General features: G+C 34.8%; 1 protein-coding gene across 1 annotated transcript; it reads right to left on the reverse strand.

The window, feature by feature from the left end:
* Positions 1-158: 158 nt before the first annotated feature.
* Positions 159-10116, reverse strand: LOC115438341 (zinc-binding protein A33). The gene is made up of 9 exons (XM_030161916.1): positions 10062-10116; positions 6630-6742; positions 6010-6108; positions 3656-3790; positions 3389-3505; positions 2264-2392; positions 1663-1741; positions 1186-1212; positions 159-1037 (listed from the first exon to the last, which is right to left on the reverse strand). The coding sequence occupies exons 1-9, from the start codon at positions 10114-10116 to the stop codon at positions 487-489; spliced, it is 1305 nt and encodes a 434-aa protein (XP_030017776.1). The 3' UTR covers positions 159-486.
* Between the last annotated feature and the right edge of the window lie 5259 nt (positions 10117-15375).

Raw genomic sequence — 15375 nt, forward strand, 5'->3', positions numbered from 1 at the left:
TTCCTTCTGCACATGCTCAGTTCCATCGAGGTCAAAACTGGATGTTTGAGCAGATAATGAAACACATCCAGGACATGACAGAATTTAGTTTTCTTATTTTTTTCAACGATGAAAAAAACAAAAAAAGATTTGCATTTGTTTGTGTCTGTCTGATGGAGCCACACCTTTAGAAACACAAAAAAGTATGATATTTGAGATTTGAAGGGTGTCCAAAAACTTTTTTCCACAACTGTTTACATCTTTTCTCTCTGTTTTTATGTATATACTCATCTTATTCTAGCTGATATTTTTCATCATTATTCACAAACCAGTGAATTAGTTTTAACCTTAACATAGTTTGGTTTAGTGTCATAAACTGGGTTGACTTTTTCAGAGTTATACGTATAGATGGTGAATAGTTGAGCAGCTTCAGTATATCGTATTCATCAGCTAATAAAGGTACATGACTGTGCCACATTACATCCTGATCACCCTGTACAGACGGATCTAAAACATCTCCAACAGTGCAGTCGCTGTTTTCTGAGGCTGTGGTGTGATGGTCATAAGCGTGCGACCGTCCAGCGGCGCGAACAGCGGGTACAGCTTCCCTCTGAAGCTCCCGTTGAAGGTGAAGATGTGGGACCTGGTTTCTGCGTTGTAGAAGGAGATTTGGCCTTCCTCGTAGTCTAAGTAGATCCCAACGCGTCGTGGAATGAGGCTGGTGGGCAGCGGCATCTCAGGCTTGGTGCAGGCGTAGAACTGGTGCGTGCTTCGCCACAGGACCCAGTAGCCCTGCCGGGGGGTCATGGGGAAGCGGCCGTGCCTCTTGGAGTCCGCCGTGGTCACACCCACACGCCAGTAGCCGTTGTTGGCGATGTCCACCTCCCAGTAGTGGCGCCCGCTGTTGTAGCCCTCCCAGCCCAGGACACAGGTCCAGGTGTCGAAGCGCTGTGAGCTGTACGGCGGGTCAGACTCACACATGGCCTCCTGGACCCGGCGCTGGTCGTCGGACAGCTGCAGCCACGGGTGGTTGGTCATCGGGTCCAGAACCACGTCATCTGTTTGGAAGAAGAGGAACCGTGAGCTTCTACAGGAGGTGATTGACTCTGTTTTATTATAGATTTTTTCAAAATTATCATTATTATTATTATTATTATTATTATTATTATTGTGATTGTTAATAAACATGTTTTCATGGTTTCCCACCTGCTGCGCTGCAGATCCAACTCCAGACTGGAAAGAAACACATTTTACAATTATTACACTTATCTTTACTACAGCAGAGGATGAAAAACTTGTACCAAATAACTTTTATATCTAACCACTGGGTTTGATAAAACTCAACTTTTCTCCCACATTTAAAATGATAAACATTCACCAAGTTCAGTCACACCTGAGGTATTAATGAAAACTAAAAGGAGCAATAAAAAGGATAAAGATCAACACAAAATAAACTGAAATAGAATAAAGGCAGCTCAGTTATTTCCCATGTTAATGATTCATACTTAAAACAATGGTTTTATAAATCATTTGGTGTTAAGTTTTTTTATCAAACACTTTTCAGCTTCTTTAAGTCACAGTTTTCCTCATAATTCCTGAAACACTATTTATTCAGTTGGTAAACTGAAACACTTCAGTATAAATGTAGCCTAATGGAACTTTTAAAGCCATTCTGGTTCCCACCTGAGCTGGGGATGTATCGTGGAATTCCTGCTTTCCAGGTCTTTTGTTTTGCCAGTAACCACAACTGTGGAATCAGCTTCTGGAAACAAAGAAAAAGACAGAAAACATGAGACTGGGTTTCACAGGAGCAGCATTTATATGATATTATCCTATTCCTTCAGTAAGAGGGTGTCCTTCCTGGATGAACTTTGTTTATGGAAACCACACCTGGTCTGTAAATGGGATGACAGTTTATCTTCTCTCTGATAATTGGAGCTTATCGGAGTCGATGTGGATCAGCGTCATATAAACTAAATCATAGAACAGGGTTCATATAAGTATTTCGTAACCTGCTGATATTATTGATAACTCAGAGCCAATTGCCAATTCAGGTCAGAGCTGTGATTTCAGTTTGATTATTCACACCTAACAAATATAAAACAGATTATACTTTGAACTCACATGCTGTTCATTGTAAAAACAGACAGACTCTAGGCAAATATTCTTAAATCAAACCATATTTATCTAATGCCAAAAATGCTTGATCCAGACTCAGTGTTTTACGTTCTGTTTTTCCCACTCTTTTGGTCATTTCCTGCAGTGGCTATTGGCCTTTTCTCACCGTGCTGTCCTGTTTGAGCAGAGACCAGGTGATGAACTCCACCAGCGGCAGTATTTTGGCCAAACGTTGTTTCTTCAGGCCCAGGTAACGCAGAACTTTCCCCAACTCATTGCTATGCACGCCACATTTCTGCAAACACACACATCAATACTTTAAGGACACATTCAGGCACTGAAGGAAACCAGCAACAGTAACATTTGGTTATTTATCTGAGACAACACAGTGAAACATGGTGGACATTTAGAAAATCTGTTGTTCTGCAGAAGGAGAATATAGCATTTAGCTAGTTTACAACTCTAGAGAAATACATTTACAGTATAAACAATAATATAAAACCCAACTAACTTCATTAAACATTCTACATTTTAAAAGTGGATGCCCTTCCTAATCACCAGAAGTGCGTAATCTGTGCAGCACCATAGTAACATCGAAATGTTTTTCATATAATTTATTTTTGAAGGAGTGATATTTTGCTTTTTTAAATGGAATTATGCATTTTCAAACATTTCCCTGTGGTCTGCATAATCTATAAATGTTACGTTTGGGTATGAATTCTGAATGCTCTGTCCTGTTCAACCAACAACTGGACATTTTAGGTAATCATCTCGAAGTTTGAACATATTTTCAGTATGGACTACAACCGCTGCTGCTGACAAACAATTATGGTGTACTCAGAGAAATGTTTGTCGGAAGTCTGGACCTTGTATGTGCAAATGTTGTGACGTAACTAGTTATAAAACGTAGCAAATTAAGAAGGAATTAAAACAGGTTGTTGAAAACACTCGATTTTTGGCAGAATGAATATAAAGATAGCTTTGCAGCACCTGGAGGGTTCAAATTCAAACATTTTGAACTATTAGGGTCCAAATACACAAATAAATGAACCAAAGACTAATAAAAGTGGGTTTAGATAAATATGACCCATTTAATTTTTTTTGTCTTCACATTTTTTTATTTCATCAACTTGAGCCATAAACAAAAATACCAAATACTCAATAACTGTCTTTTTTTTGTTTGTTTGGTTTTTTTTTTTACATTTGAGTTCTAATCTAATCCAACTTCTGTAGTTTCTTGGCTGTTTGGTGACTTTAACTGTTGTCTGTTAATTGTTTGTTGGTTTTTCACCTCTAATATCTCCTGCAGCTCTTTCGCCCATTCCATGATCCTCAGCTGAGCCGCGTCGCTGCTGTCTTTGCTCTCCACCTTCTCGGCCTCAGATTCCCACGGACTGTCTTTCAGCAGCTGCAAAACCAGTCCATAAAATTAGATTTACTTATCCCACAAACCTGAAAATATAAATCTGTGGAGTTTTTGTATCAGTTTTTTGGAAGTGGACACTGAAGGCCTGAGGGTTAATGTTGGGGTTTGTGTTTTTACAGTTTTAGAACCGACCTTATCGACATGTCGGAGTTCGTTGGCCCACTCAAGGATCAGTTTCCTGCTTTCCTCCAGGCTGCGCTCGGTTCGGCGGTCGGAGCTCGTCTTCCCTCTAACGCTGGTTCCTTCATCTGGGTCGTCACCGTCGCCCTGAGAAAACCCAACACACACTGTAAGTCCGATTAAAAGGCCTCCACTGGACCAGTTCCTATTGAAAACCGCCAGAAAATTTACATGAAAAAGCTAGTAATGAGCAAAAAAAAAAAAACCCTCAAACCTCTGACATTTACAGAAAAGTGCTACAAATGAGATGAAGACTAAAACTTTTATTGGCAAAAAGCTACAAGCAAGTTAAAAAGCTTCCAGAACATACAGAAAAATGCTAAAAATTAGGTAAAAACTCTGCAAATTTAACAGAACAAAAGCTAGTAATGAGCTAAACACTGAAAAGTTTACATAAAAAAAAGCTACAAATTTTCCAGAATTCACAGAAAAATGCTACAAATTTGGTAAATCAAAATTTTACAGGCAAAAAGCTGTGAAAAAGTTAAAAAATCTTGCAGAATTTACAGAAAAAAGCAACATTATACTATTAAAAAATATTTTAAGGATAAGCACAAATTGATAATGCACTGCACCTGTTGATGAGTTTTGTCATATAAAAACTGTTAAGCATATCGTTTTCAAGGGGCTTCCTTTCAGGTTTTTTCAGGTCAAAGATCAGAAACATAACATAGAACATGATGTCATATGTGTCATACGTGTGTGTCAGCAGGACACGAGGACATGTAACAGAGTCGTAAACTTGTCAATAAACCTATTACGTGAACCTCAGCCCTGTCAATCATCTTCATCTGTTTCCACGGCAACGCTTATGCAATCTTTGAGGCTGTAAATTATAGTCGACCTGAACCGATATTCAACAAAACATTTGTTCATTTTGACTTTTACCTGAAGCTGTGAACTTTTAACAGCGTTACATAATCATTCAGTAGTATAAGTAATTAAGACTATATGAATTAAATAAGTAAAAATGATTTATATAAAGTATTCACATATTATATAAGTGTTTCATAACCTGATCATTAAATCTTAACAATAAATTGGATACAGTTCATGATCTTTGATTTATAGCTTTGTAATCTGAGCAATAAAAAAGATACGGATTTGTTTTCCACATGCTTTCTGTTTTATTGCCAAACCTACATTTGATTATCCTTAAATAAACTTAAATTATCTTGTGCAAAGCAAACAAAATCTTCCAAACTGGTGGAGACAGTTTATAGGACAAGAATAATAGTTTAACTGTTGAAAAGTGTGACTGAAAACTTAAAATAAAGTAAGTAAAAGCAAGAAAACCAGCGTTTCTTTACTATACAAGTCATTGTATTGTTGTTATTGTTGATCATACATCTATAACTGGAAAAAAAAATACAACTCTTTATTATTATTATTATTATTATTATTATTAATAATAATAATAATAATAATAATAATAATAATAATAATAATAATAATAATAATAATAATAAAGAGTTGTATTTTTTTCCAGTCATAGATGTATGATGAAAGATGTACTGAGAGACCCCCCACCCCCCCAAAAAAAGAAATAAATAAAAATTTAGCCACTGAAATTTTGAAATAAAAAAATGTCTCAGTCAGTTATGTTTATTACAATGAAAATATAGCTGTTTAAGAAACTGAGAAGTTATTCAACTGTTTTCACTCTTAAAGTAAGGAAAACATTCTTGTTATTACTTTCTGAAATCATTGTTTTAGTTTGTTACTGGCTAAAAGTTATTAAAATCTGAGACTTGTTTACCACAAACAAGGCCTTTTACTTGATTGAAATAACTCTTATTAAATTTTTTGGGAGAAGAGTTCAGAGTTTTAACCATTTAATCCATTATTTGGTCCAGAGTTGTAAAAACAGAAGCCTTAAAGTGACAGTTTGCGGTCAGGAAACACAATAGAACCAGCATGGAACCTGTTTTTATGAATTTAAAACCCTCTACCATTTGCATTTTAACGTTTTTAAGTCCAAGGGTTTAACCTGAATATGAGACTTTAATCCACACATCTCCCTTAATGTGTGTGTAGTTTAGTGTTGCCTCTGTGTCATAAAACTACTTAAAATAAAAACCTGAAATACCCTGAAAACATCTGATATCCAGTCAAATGTCCTCTAGTGCCTGCAGACAAAACATTCAAAGATATTCAGTCAATCTGAGGAACATTTGTCCAGTAATATGACAAACATAGGGTCAATTATCTCTAAATGTTTGCTGTCCAACACCTGATCAACTGATGAGTTAATGTTTGAAGCAGTAGATGAAGCTGAGTAAAGTCAATATTTGTGTCGGTCTTACCTTGCACACCCGGTCCACCTGCAGCTTCCAGTCTTGGATGAACTGAACACACTCCTGCAGACTCCGCAGATCCTTCAAGCTCTTCTGACGGGGATGATTCTGCAGCAAAACCAGAAAAAAAAAGAAAAACTCAAAACCCTCATTTGACGTGAAACCCGAAAATACACACCACAGCAAAAACAGTGGGATGTGTCAGCTAAAAACTGCAAAGTTCACAGAAAAATTCAACAAAGTAAGTTTGAAAAAAAAAAAAAAAATCAAATTTATAGAAAAATGATACAAAGTAAAAACTATAGAAGAAGCTAGTAATGAGGTAAAAAAAAAAAAAAAAAAAAAACTACAAATTTTAAAGAAAAATGCTACAAACAAGTTAAACTCTCCAAATTACACAGGAAAAAATTTTACAAATGGAGAAAAACACTGCTGAAAACTGGTACAAATTATGTAACAACTCTGCAAAATTGGCAGAAAATGATAGAAACAAGATAAAAACTTGCATTTTATATGAACAAAATTGAAATCAGTTAAAAGCTCTACAAAATGAACAGAAAAATGCTATGAAGTCAAAGTGCACACTGCACAGTTTACATAAAAAGCCAGGAATGAAAGCTCAGTTGTACCTGGGGGTCGGCGGGGAACGAGTTGTGGGCCGGGGCACTGTCGTCCGGGCTGCTCCAGGTGATGCCACCCCCAATGGTGCTGCTAAGGGTCACACTGGAGCCCTTGGACCGAGCTGCAAAGATCAGAAAATAAACTTTAGAAATAGTAAAAGTCCAGAAAAGATGGAAAAGTACAAGTTAAAGCAGTGAAAATCAAAAACAAAGAAATGTACAAAAAAGCTACAAATGAGGTAAAAACACAAAATTTTACAGGAAAAAGTTGAAAACAAGTTAAAATCTACCCAACATTTATAGAAAAATGCTCCAATTGAAGTATAAATTTTGTAGAAAAAAGGTAACAATGAGCAAAAAACTCATATTACAATAAAAAAAAATGCAAATGAAATAAAAACTCCACAAAAATTACAGAAAAATGCTACAAACAAGGTAAAAACTGCCAAATCTCTCATTTGTTAATGAATTTAAGTAATGGATTTGAGGATGCAGTTTTACTTAAGGGTTGTAATAAATGACCGAAAGGGAAGAAGAAACAGAAGGCAAAGCTGACTTTCATAAACGTTTACAGGGTAGATTCCTAAGAGCTGTAAATCCGATTCCCGTCAGCTCTTACAGTGACTTGGCAAAATGTGTCCAATTAAAGCTGTGGGTAAAGAGCGTTATCATGTTGGATTCAGTCCATGAGCGATAGAGGATTTTACAAGCTTTTCATCCCATTCATGGTCCCTGACACCACATCAGGCAAAGGTTGAGTTCAATCATCGGACAAAAGTGACGGTTACACCTACTTTTATCTGTTTTTAGAATTCCCCTCTTCACAGTGGTCGGATGCTTCACTCCTAGTGGACGAAACACGATTTAATTCACATTTCAACAAATAAACTGAAACACCTTAAAGTGGAAACCGAAACAGGAAATGTTTGTGACCTAAAATCATCTCAAAACCGTGACTTCCAAACAAATGTTGATTCAAATGCAATAAATAGAATAAACTCCAGACTTTACATTGAATCAAAAGCCTTTTTTAAGACTCTTCAGTATAACTTGTCTTTAAATACTTAAACAAAAATTGTAAAATGCTAAAAATGTTATAAAGAACCTAAAAACTCCTCAAATTTTACAGAAAAATGCAACGAATGAGGTGAAATTTTATACATTTTACTGGGATAAAAGCTACAAATGAGTTAAAAACTCAATTTTTCTGAAAAATGCTGCAAAAATGTTTAAAAATCTGTACATTTTATAGAAAAAAGCAAGTACAGAATGTACAGGAAAATGCTACAAATGAGTAAAAACTACAGATTTTATAGAAAAAAACTAGCAATAAACAAAAAATTCAAAAATTTTCAGAAAAATACAACAAAAAATTAAGAATTGTAAATTTTACAGAAAAAAAAGCCAGTGATGTGCTTAAGAATTTCAGAAGTTACAGAAAATGCTACAAATGAGCTAAAAGAAAACGCTTTAAACAATTTTTAAAACTAAAAAATTTTAAATTTTACCAAAAATACAAAAAAAAGAAAATACACAAAAGCTAGGGATGACTGAAAAAGCCAGAATTTTACAGAAAAATGCTGCAAAATGTTAAAAACTGCAAATTTTCCAGAAAGCTAGTCCTGTGCTTAAAAATTCCAAAATCTACAGAAAAGGCTACAAAATGAGCTAAAAATGCAAACTTTTACAAGAAAAACCTAAAAACTTAAACTAAAAAAATCAAAATTTTACAAAAAATACAACAAAGAACTTCGCAGATTTTACAGACAAATGCTAGTAATGACTGAAAAACTCACAAAAATTTCCAGAGAAAAGCTACAAACTTAAAACTCTCATTCTGTTCTCCCAATACTATCATTAAACTAAAACATTGACATGGCATTTATAAAGTTCTACTGCATGAACAACAATATCTACTGTCTTTGTTTTGACATAAAATCATCTAAGAACATTAACTTATAAAGCAAACCTTACATCAAATACAACGAATAGAATAAGCTCCAGCCTTAACCTTGAATTAAAAGCCTTTTCTTTGAGACTCTTCAGTGTAAATCATCATTAAATGCATAAATAGAAGTGTTAAAGTATGAACCTGTGTCCATGGTGGAGCGGAGGTTTGTTGCTGCGTGCAGGTCGTCTGGTGGCGATGACTGGACATCAGACGCCGTCTCTCACTGGTTTTTGTTGCTCTGTGTGTCTCTCTGATCTTTGGACTCATTTTATGACTCTTTCAGGGGACATTCTGCAAACGTCCCTGACATGAAAACCACCTCCTTTCCTGGCATACGATGGCACACGTTTACCCTCGAGGTGAGAACAAGAACTTTTACAGCAGGCGATAAACGAACGACTACTTCTGGGAAATCACATGCCCGATGCTCTGCTCTGATTGGTGGAAAAGTAACACTTATTCAGAAATACGCAAATGTGGGGAAAGTAGGATAGATGAGTTTCCCCTGGGACAGGGATGTTAAAATCATTTTAGTTCAGGGGCCACATATGCCAGTAAAATAACAACTCTAAACTTTTGTCCATGTTTTAGTGTGAAAAGAGTAAAATAACATAATGAAAATGTTTACATCTACAAACTATCCTTTAAAAATGTTAATAACACAAACTTTAATACTTTAATTGATATTTTAAAGCTCAAAAATCCCTCAGATTTACAGAAATATCTACATTCATTATAATTTACTGTATGAATATGTTTCCAACCAAACTGCAAATGTAAATTGTTGCTTATTGAATTTAATGGTTTAATTGTTCTGTAAAAATTAACAAGATTTTACAGCATAACATCTGTTTTTATCCTCGGTCACACTGGCTGCAGGGTATTCAGGTTTTGCACATACGTCACGTGATCACGTGGTTTTCTGTTTACGACGCCATATTGGTAGGCAAGCTTTCCTCGGATCATACAATTGCCCATTGTTGGTGATATTTATCTTTCTCCTGTGTAGATCTACAATAACATAAAGCTTTAAGCAGTGTGATCATGGTAACCACGTGTTGTGGTTGGTTGCTATAGATGAGTTTCATGTGACGTATGCATACATTAAGTCTTGGAGGCGGAAGTCACGCCGAGTTCGTAGCTTGTTAAACGATGGACCTGCTAAACTCCTGCGTGCCGTTTATTACTTAGCTTTCACCAAGTATAAGTTAGGCATACAGACCGCTGGGTTCCATTAGTGGCAGCGGTGGTTCTGTTCTGCCGACCGCTGTTTTATAGTTATTACCGCGGTTAGCGTAGCTTCTCAGTATAGTTAGCCTGCGTGTCTGTTGCGCTTAGCGGCGTGGAAAAAAAAGGGAGAGACATCTGACGAAAGGCGTTTAGACTTTTCAACTGCGCATTTTCTAAATGTAGCTTGCTCGAACCATTTTTCTAAGATCTCAGACCCCACCTTTAATGGACCATTTTAGAGCTAACATCGGCTCGTTCACGAGTTCCGGGGGAGAGCCTAGAGGTGTACGCAGCCGGCTGGTAGCTGGTACTCATGTTTTGGCCTCCGAGTTGTGCGTGCATCACTCTTGTTAGTAAACATTGAAACTCATCTATGGTGCCTTTATCACAAGCAGACATACTCGCAGATAACAAAACACGAGTCCAAAGAAAAACGCGATATAAAGCAACAGTTCTGACTTTCTGGATCCAGATAGCGTGCCTACCAATATGACGGTGTAAATAACAATCACATGACCAGTGACGTCAGCTGCAGGTGCTGAATTGTCATTAGTTGGTCGTCCGTCCGTCTGTCATGCCAAAAAACTTTGGCATGCACTGATAAGTCAGGCCGCTGGGGGCAGTAGTGTGCCTGATAAGTCAGGCTGAGGGTTTTCAAGTGTGCACGCATTGTTTTTAACTCTTTCGGTGCCAGACAGTTAAGGGGCTAATAAGCCTTAAAAGTGCCACAGAATTTGGCCGTTTTTCAGTATTTCGCGTCGTTTTTATAATCGAAGTCTGAATCGTCATCAGAACTCATTTTCTAGCAGATGGGACTGTTTTGACCGATTGCTGTGTTTACGATATTACTACAAAATGGCCATCTAATTTGCATATGATTTCATTCATAAATTCATTCATAAAATTTCCCAAGCAGAAAATGAAACGCGAGCTCTTCCTTGGTCAAAAACCGCTCGGTAACATCCGACCGATTGCTACTTAGATTCAAAACGCACCGGACGCAGCCGATTCATTTTTGATCGTAATTTGCAAGAAGATTTGAAAGAACGTCATCGAAATGTGAGAAAGAAATGGGGGTAGATGGTTTGTTTGTACACAAATATGGCGTGTTCTCCAAAGCCGATCTGATCGGCCCGTGGCACTTTAAAGGTTGTATTCATAAAGCCGATTTAATCGGCCCATGGCACTGAAAGGGTTAACATGCAACAGGTGCCTTTCCCAAACTTAGGGTCTAAAATAGGCAGATTTTAATGTGTTACCTACTGTCAGAATAAGAGAAATATTAACTGTGAATTAAGAAATAAAAGGATTGTTCTCTGGGAGAATTTAATAATGCAAAGAGAGAAAAATGACAAAAGATAAAAGTAATGTAAAGCATAGGATGAGATGAGATGAAAACTGTTAAAAAAAAATGAAATGGAACAAAAAAACCCAGATGAAATGATGAAAAATGAAAAAAGAAAAATGATGTAAGACAAAAAAAGATGCAGCATGGCAAAAAAAACAAGTAAAAGACAAAAATGATGTAAAAGATGGAACAAGATGAAAAAAATTTAAATGACAAAAGATGAGGAATGATGTAAAACATGCAATAAGAAAAAAAAAAAAAAACTAAAAACAAGCAACAAGACAAAAAAAGAGCAAAAGATAATGATGTAAGAGCTGCAACCAGATGAAAAATGGCCAGTGGTAAAAACAAAAAATGAAGAATGTCAAAAAAAAAAAAAATTTAAATTACGTAAAACAATGAGACAGAAAGTTTAGAAGATAAAAAAGAATGATGTCAAACATGAAACAAGACAGAAAATAAGATAAAAATGACACGAGTTAAATGTGGTGTTAAAGAATTATGTAAATAAGATGAAACAAACGAAAAACTACAAAAGACAAATATTTAAGACATAATTCATGTTATAGGAAAAATGCTACAAATGAGCTAAAAACTCTCTAATATTTAGCAAAAATGCTACAAATTAGGTAAACACTGCAAAGAAAAAAAGCAACTGAGGTACAAATTCTGCAAAATTTACAAACAAGCTTAACACTTAATCAATTCAAATTTTACAGCAACATTGTATTAAAAGCTTTTTCTTTAAGAGTCTTCAGTATAAGCTGTCATTTAATACATAAAAGTATCATGTAAAAGGCTAAAAAGTGGTTAAAAACTACAAATTAAAATACTCCAAATTTTACAGAAAAGCTAGTAATGAGTGAAAAACTCAAAAGTTAAAACCTCTCTAAAATTGTATTTGTTCGTTCTGTTCTACAGCACTAATACTGAATCCAAAACCTTTTCTTTAAGATGCAAATTTATAGGAAAAAAAAGCTTCAACCAAGTTAAAAGCTCAACTAATTCTACAGGGAAATAGTTCAAAAAGACTTTGTTGTCGTTCATTTTGGACACCCTGTATTTTTTCAGCACTAACATTGAGTTCAGTGTAAGTTATCACTAAATACAAAAAAGTAACCTGTAAAAGACTTAAATTCATAGTAATATTTTATAGTTAATCTGTATCCTTTAACAGGAATCCAGTAAAAACCTGGAGTTTGTCCAAATGTCGTCAGTTGAATAAAGGTTAAATCCATTTCATCAAGAACTTCCTTGTCAACTCTGAAACACAGTCCCTCCTGGGTTTAGACAAATAAAATCAAATCATAAAGACATGAACAGTTATGTCAGTGGCGCCGTAACTTTGTTTGGCTTTTCCTTTCGCACAGAAGCAGGAAGTCCAACAGTCACGTATTGATGATCTCAACCCTTCAGTTTATCAGGATAATGGGAGAAAAATCAATTCCACCAGATTAGAATGACTGTATGATCTGAGGCTAAAGGAGAGGAAAACAACAGGTGTAGTCTCTGAGTCTGTTGACACAATGGAACAAAACAAACAGAAAACATCGATGATTTACATTAGATTATTAAATGTCAACATACAGATTTCAGAGTCTCTTAACCAGGTATTAATGACACTAAATAGTGTCGTAAATATGTTAATAGGTAAACAATAAAACACTTTAAGAACGTTAACACCGTAGAGGCTGATTAAAGGTTCAGGGTGTGATTTTAGTGACGTCTAGTTGTGGAGTTGCACCTTTTGACCAACTGAAAACCCCCACAACGTCATCTACAGCGGACAAAAAAACAGTTTGTGTTGATATTCTCTACAGGAAGTAATGACAGTGTTTATGTTGGTCAATAAGAATGCAAACTACAGAGATCGAAGGTTAAAAAAAAAAAAAAAAAAAAAAAATTAAACGTAAAGTTTCTGGAAAAACCTGCAAATGAGCTAAAAATTCAACTAATTTTGCAGAAATATGCTACATAAGAGTTAGAAACTAACTAATACTGCAAGAACAATGCTACAAATTAGTTAAACTCCCCAAATTATACAGAAAAATGCTGCAATTTAGGTAAAAACTCAACCAGTTTATCGGGAAAAGAGGCAAAAAAATCACAAGTTTTACAGATACACACTAAATGCAAAAAGCTGCAAGCAATGTAAACTCAACAGATTTTACAGAAAATTTAAAAATGATCTAAAATCTCCGCTAATTTTACACAAGAAAGCCTTAAAATGTGCTAACAAATTTTAGAAAAATGAGCTAAAACCAAACTACAAACCAATTATAGTCAAACTTCACTGAAATTTACAAATGAGCTACAAAATATAGCTAATCTTACAGAGAAGTGCTATAAATGAGCCAAAAACTGCAAATTAAAAAAAGCTACAAGTAAGTTAAAAACCCACATTTCAGAGAAATGCTCTCATTGAGTTAAAACCTTAGCTTTTTTTTCCTGTAAAATTTCCAAAGAACCTAAAAACTCTCCAGATTTTACAGATAAAGGCTAAAAATGAGGTAAAAATGGCAAATGTTACAGAAAAGTTACAAACGAGCTACATCTCTCCAAATTGTATGAAACACTAGAAATGAGCTAAAAACTACAAATCGTAGGAAAAAGATACAAACACGTTAAAAACCCTAAAAATTTTACATAAAATGCTTAAAACAAGCTAAACACTTAGCTAATTTTACAAGAGAAAACTTGCAAATGTGTTGAAATCTCAACAAATTTTCTAAAAACAAGGTACAAACAAGTTAAAAATGAGTGAAAAGTACTCAAATTGTGCAAGATATTGCTACAAATGAACTAAAACCTCAAACTGTACAGGAAAAAAGCTACACACAAGTTAAAAACCCTCTGAATTTTACATAAAATGCTTAAGACAAGCTGAAAGCTCAGCTAATTTTACAACAGAAAACCTGTGTTGAAATCAACAAATTTTAGGTAAAAATGGCAAATTTTACAGAAAAATTACAAATGGGCGACAACTCTTCAAATTGTATGAGATATACTACAAATGAGCTAAAAAAAACTGACCTAATTTTAAAGAAAAATGCTACAAATAAGCTAAAAACTACAAATCTGATAGAAAAAGATACAAGTTAAAAACCCTCTGAATTTTACATAAAATGCTTAAAACAAGCTAAAAGCTCAGCTAATTTTACAAGCGAAAACTTGCAAATGTGTTGAAATCTCAACAAATTTTATAAAAACAAGCTACAAACAAGCTGAAAATGGGCTAAAACTACTCAAACTGTGCAAGATATCCTACAAATGAACTAAAACTTCCAATTGTACAGGAAAAAAGACTACAAACAAGTTAAAAACCCTCCAACTTTTACATAAAATGCTTAAAACAACCTAAACACTCAGCTAATTTTACAACAGAAAACCTACAAATGTGTTGAAATCAACAAATTTTATAAAACCAAGCCACAAACAAGTTAAAAACTCCAAATTTTACAGATAAATGCTACAAATGAGGTAAAAATGGCAAATGTTACAGAAAAGTTACAAAAGAGCTACAACTCTCGAAACTGAGGTATACTACAAATTAGCTAAAAACTGACCTAATTTTACAGATAAATGCTACAAATAAGCTAAAAACTACAAATCTGATAGAAAAAGGTACAAGTTAAAAACCCTCTGAATTTTACATACAATGCTTAAAACAAGCTAAAAGCTCAGCTAATTTTACAAGAGAAAACTTGCAAATGTGTTGAAATCTCAACAAATTTTATAAAAACAAGCTACAAACAAGCTGAAAATGAGCTAAAACTACTCAAACTGTGCAAGATATCCTACAAATGAACTACAACATCCAACTGTAAAGGAAAAACAGCTAAACAAGTTAAAACCCCTCTGAATTTTATGTAATACTGGCAAGCTAAAAGCTCAGCTAATTTTACAACAGAAAAACCTACAAATGTGTTGAAATCACAAATTTTATAAAAACAAGCTAAGCACTCCAAAGTTTACAGATAAATACTACAAATTAGCTGAAATCTTGAAACCGAAAACAAGCTGTCATTATTTTGATGCTCGTGTAGATCTAAACACCTCGATAGTTCTGCTGTTGGTTCCTTAAACACTGCAGCTTTAAATATCTGTTAAGGTCTTATTTAATGTTTATTCAGACAGTTTTAGTAAAAATGCACGAGGGATTATTCTGACACGATGTTTGTTGAGGACTAATTGACCCACTTCATCTGAAAATAAATCAAACAATC

This window comes from Sphaeramia orbicularis, chromosome 18 (genome assembly GCF_902148855.1).
Source record: "Sphaeramia orbicularis chromosome 18, fSphaOr1.1, whole genome shotgun sequence".
Classification (NCBI taxonomy): Eukaryota; Metazoa; Chordata; class Actinopteri; order Kurtiformes; family Apogonidae; genus Sphaeramia; species Sphaeramia orbicularis.

What these genes read in the sequence shown, in the direction of transcription:
- LOC115438341 (XM_030161916.1), bottom strand. Translation starts at nt 10,116, where the DNA reads ATGAGTACCAGCTACCAGCCGGCTGCGTACACCTCTAGGCTCTCCCCC. An exon ending in CGTTCCCCGCCGACCCCCAG is followed by an intron (nt 6,109 to 6,629) that starts GTACAACTGAGC and finishes GTTTTGCTGCAG; the next exon opens with AATCATCCCCGTCAGAAGAG. An exon ending in AACTCCGACATGTCGATAAG is followed by an intron (nt 3,506 to 3,655) that starts GTCGGTTCTAAA and finishes CTGGTTTTGCAG; the next exon opens with CTGCTGAAAGACAGTCCGTG.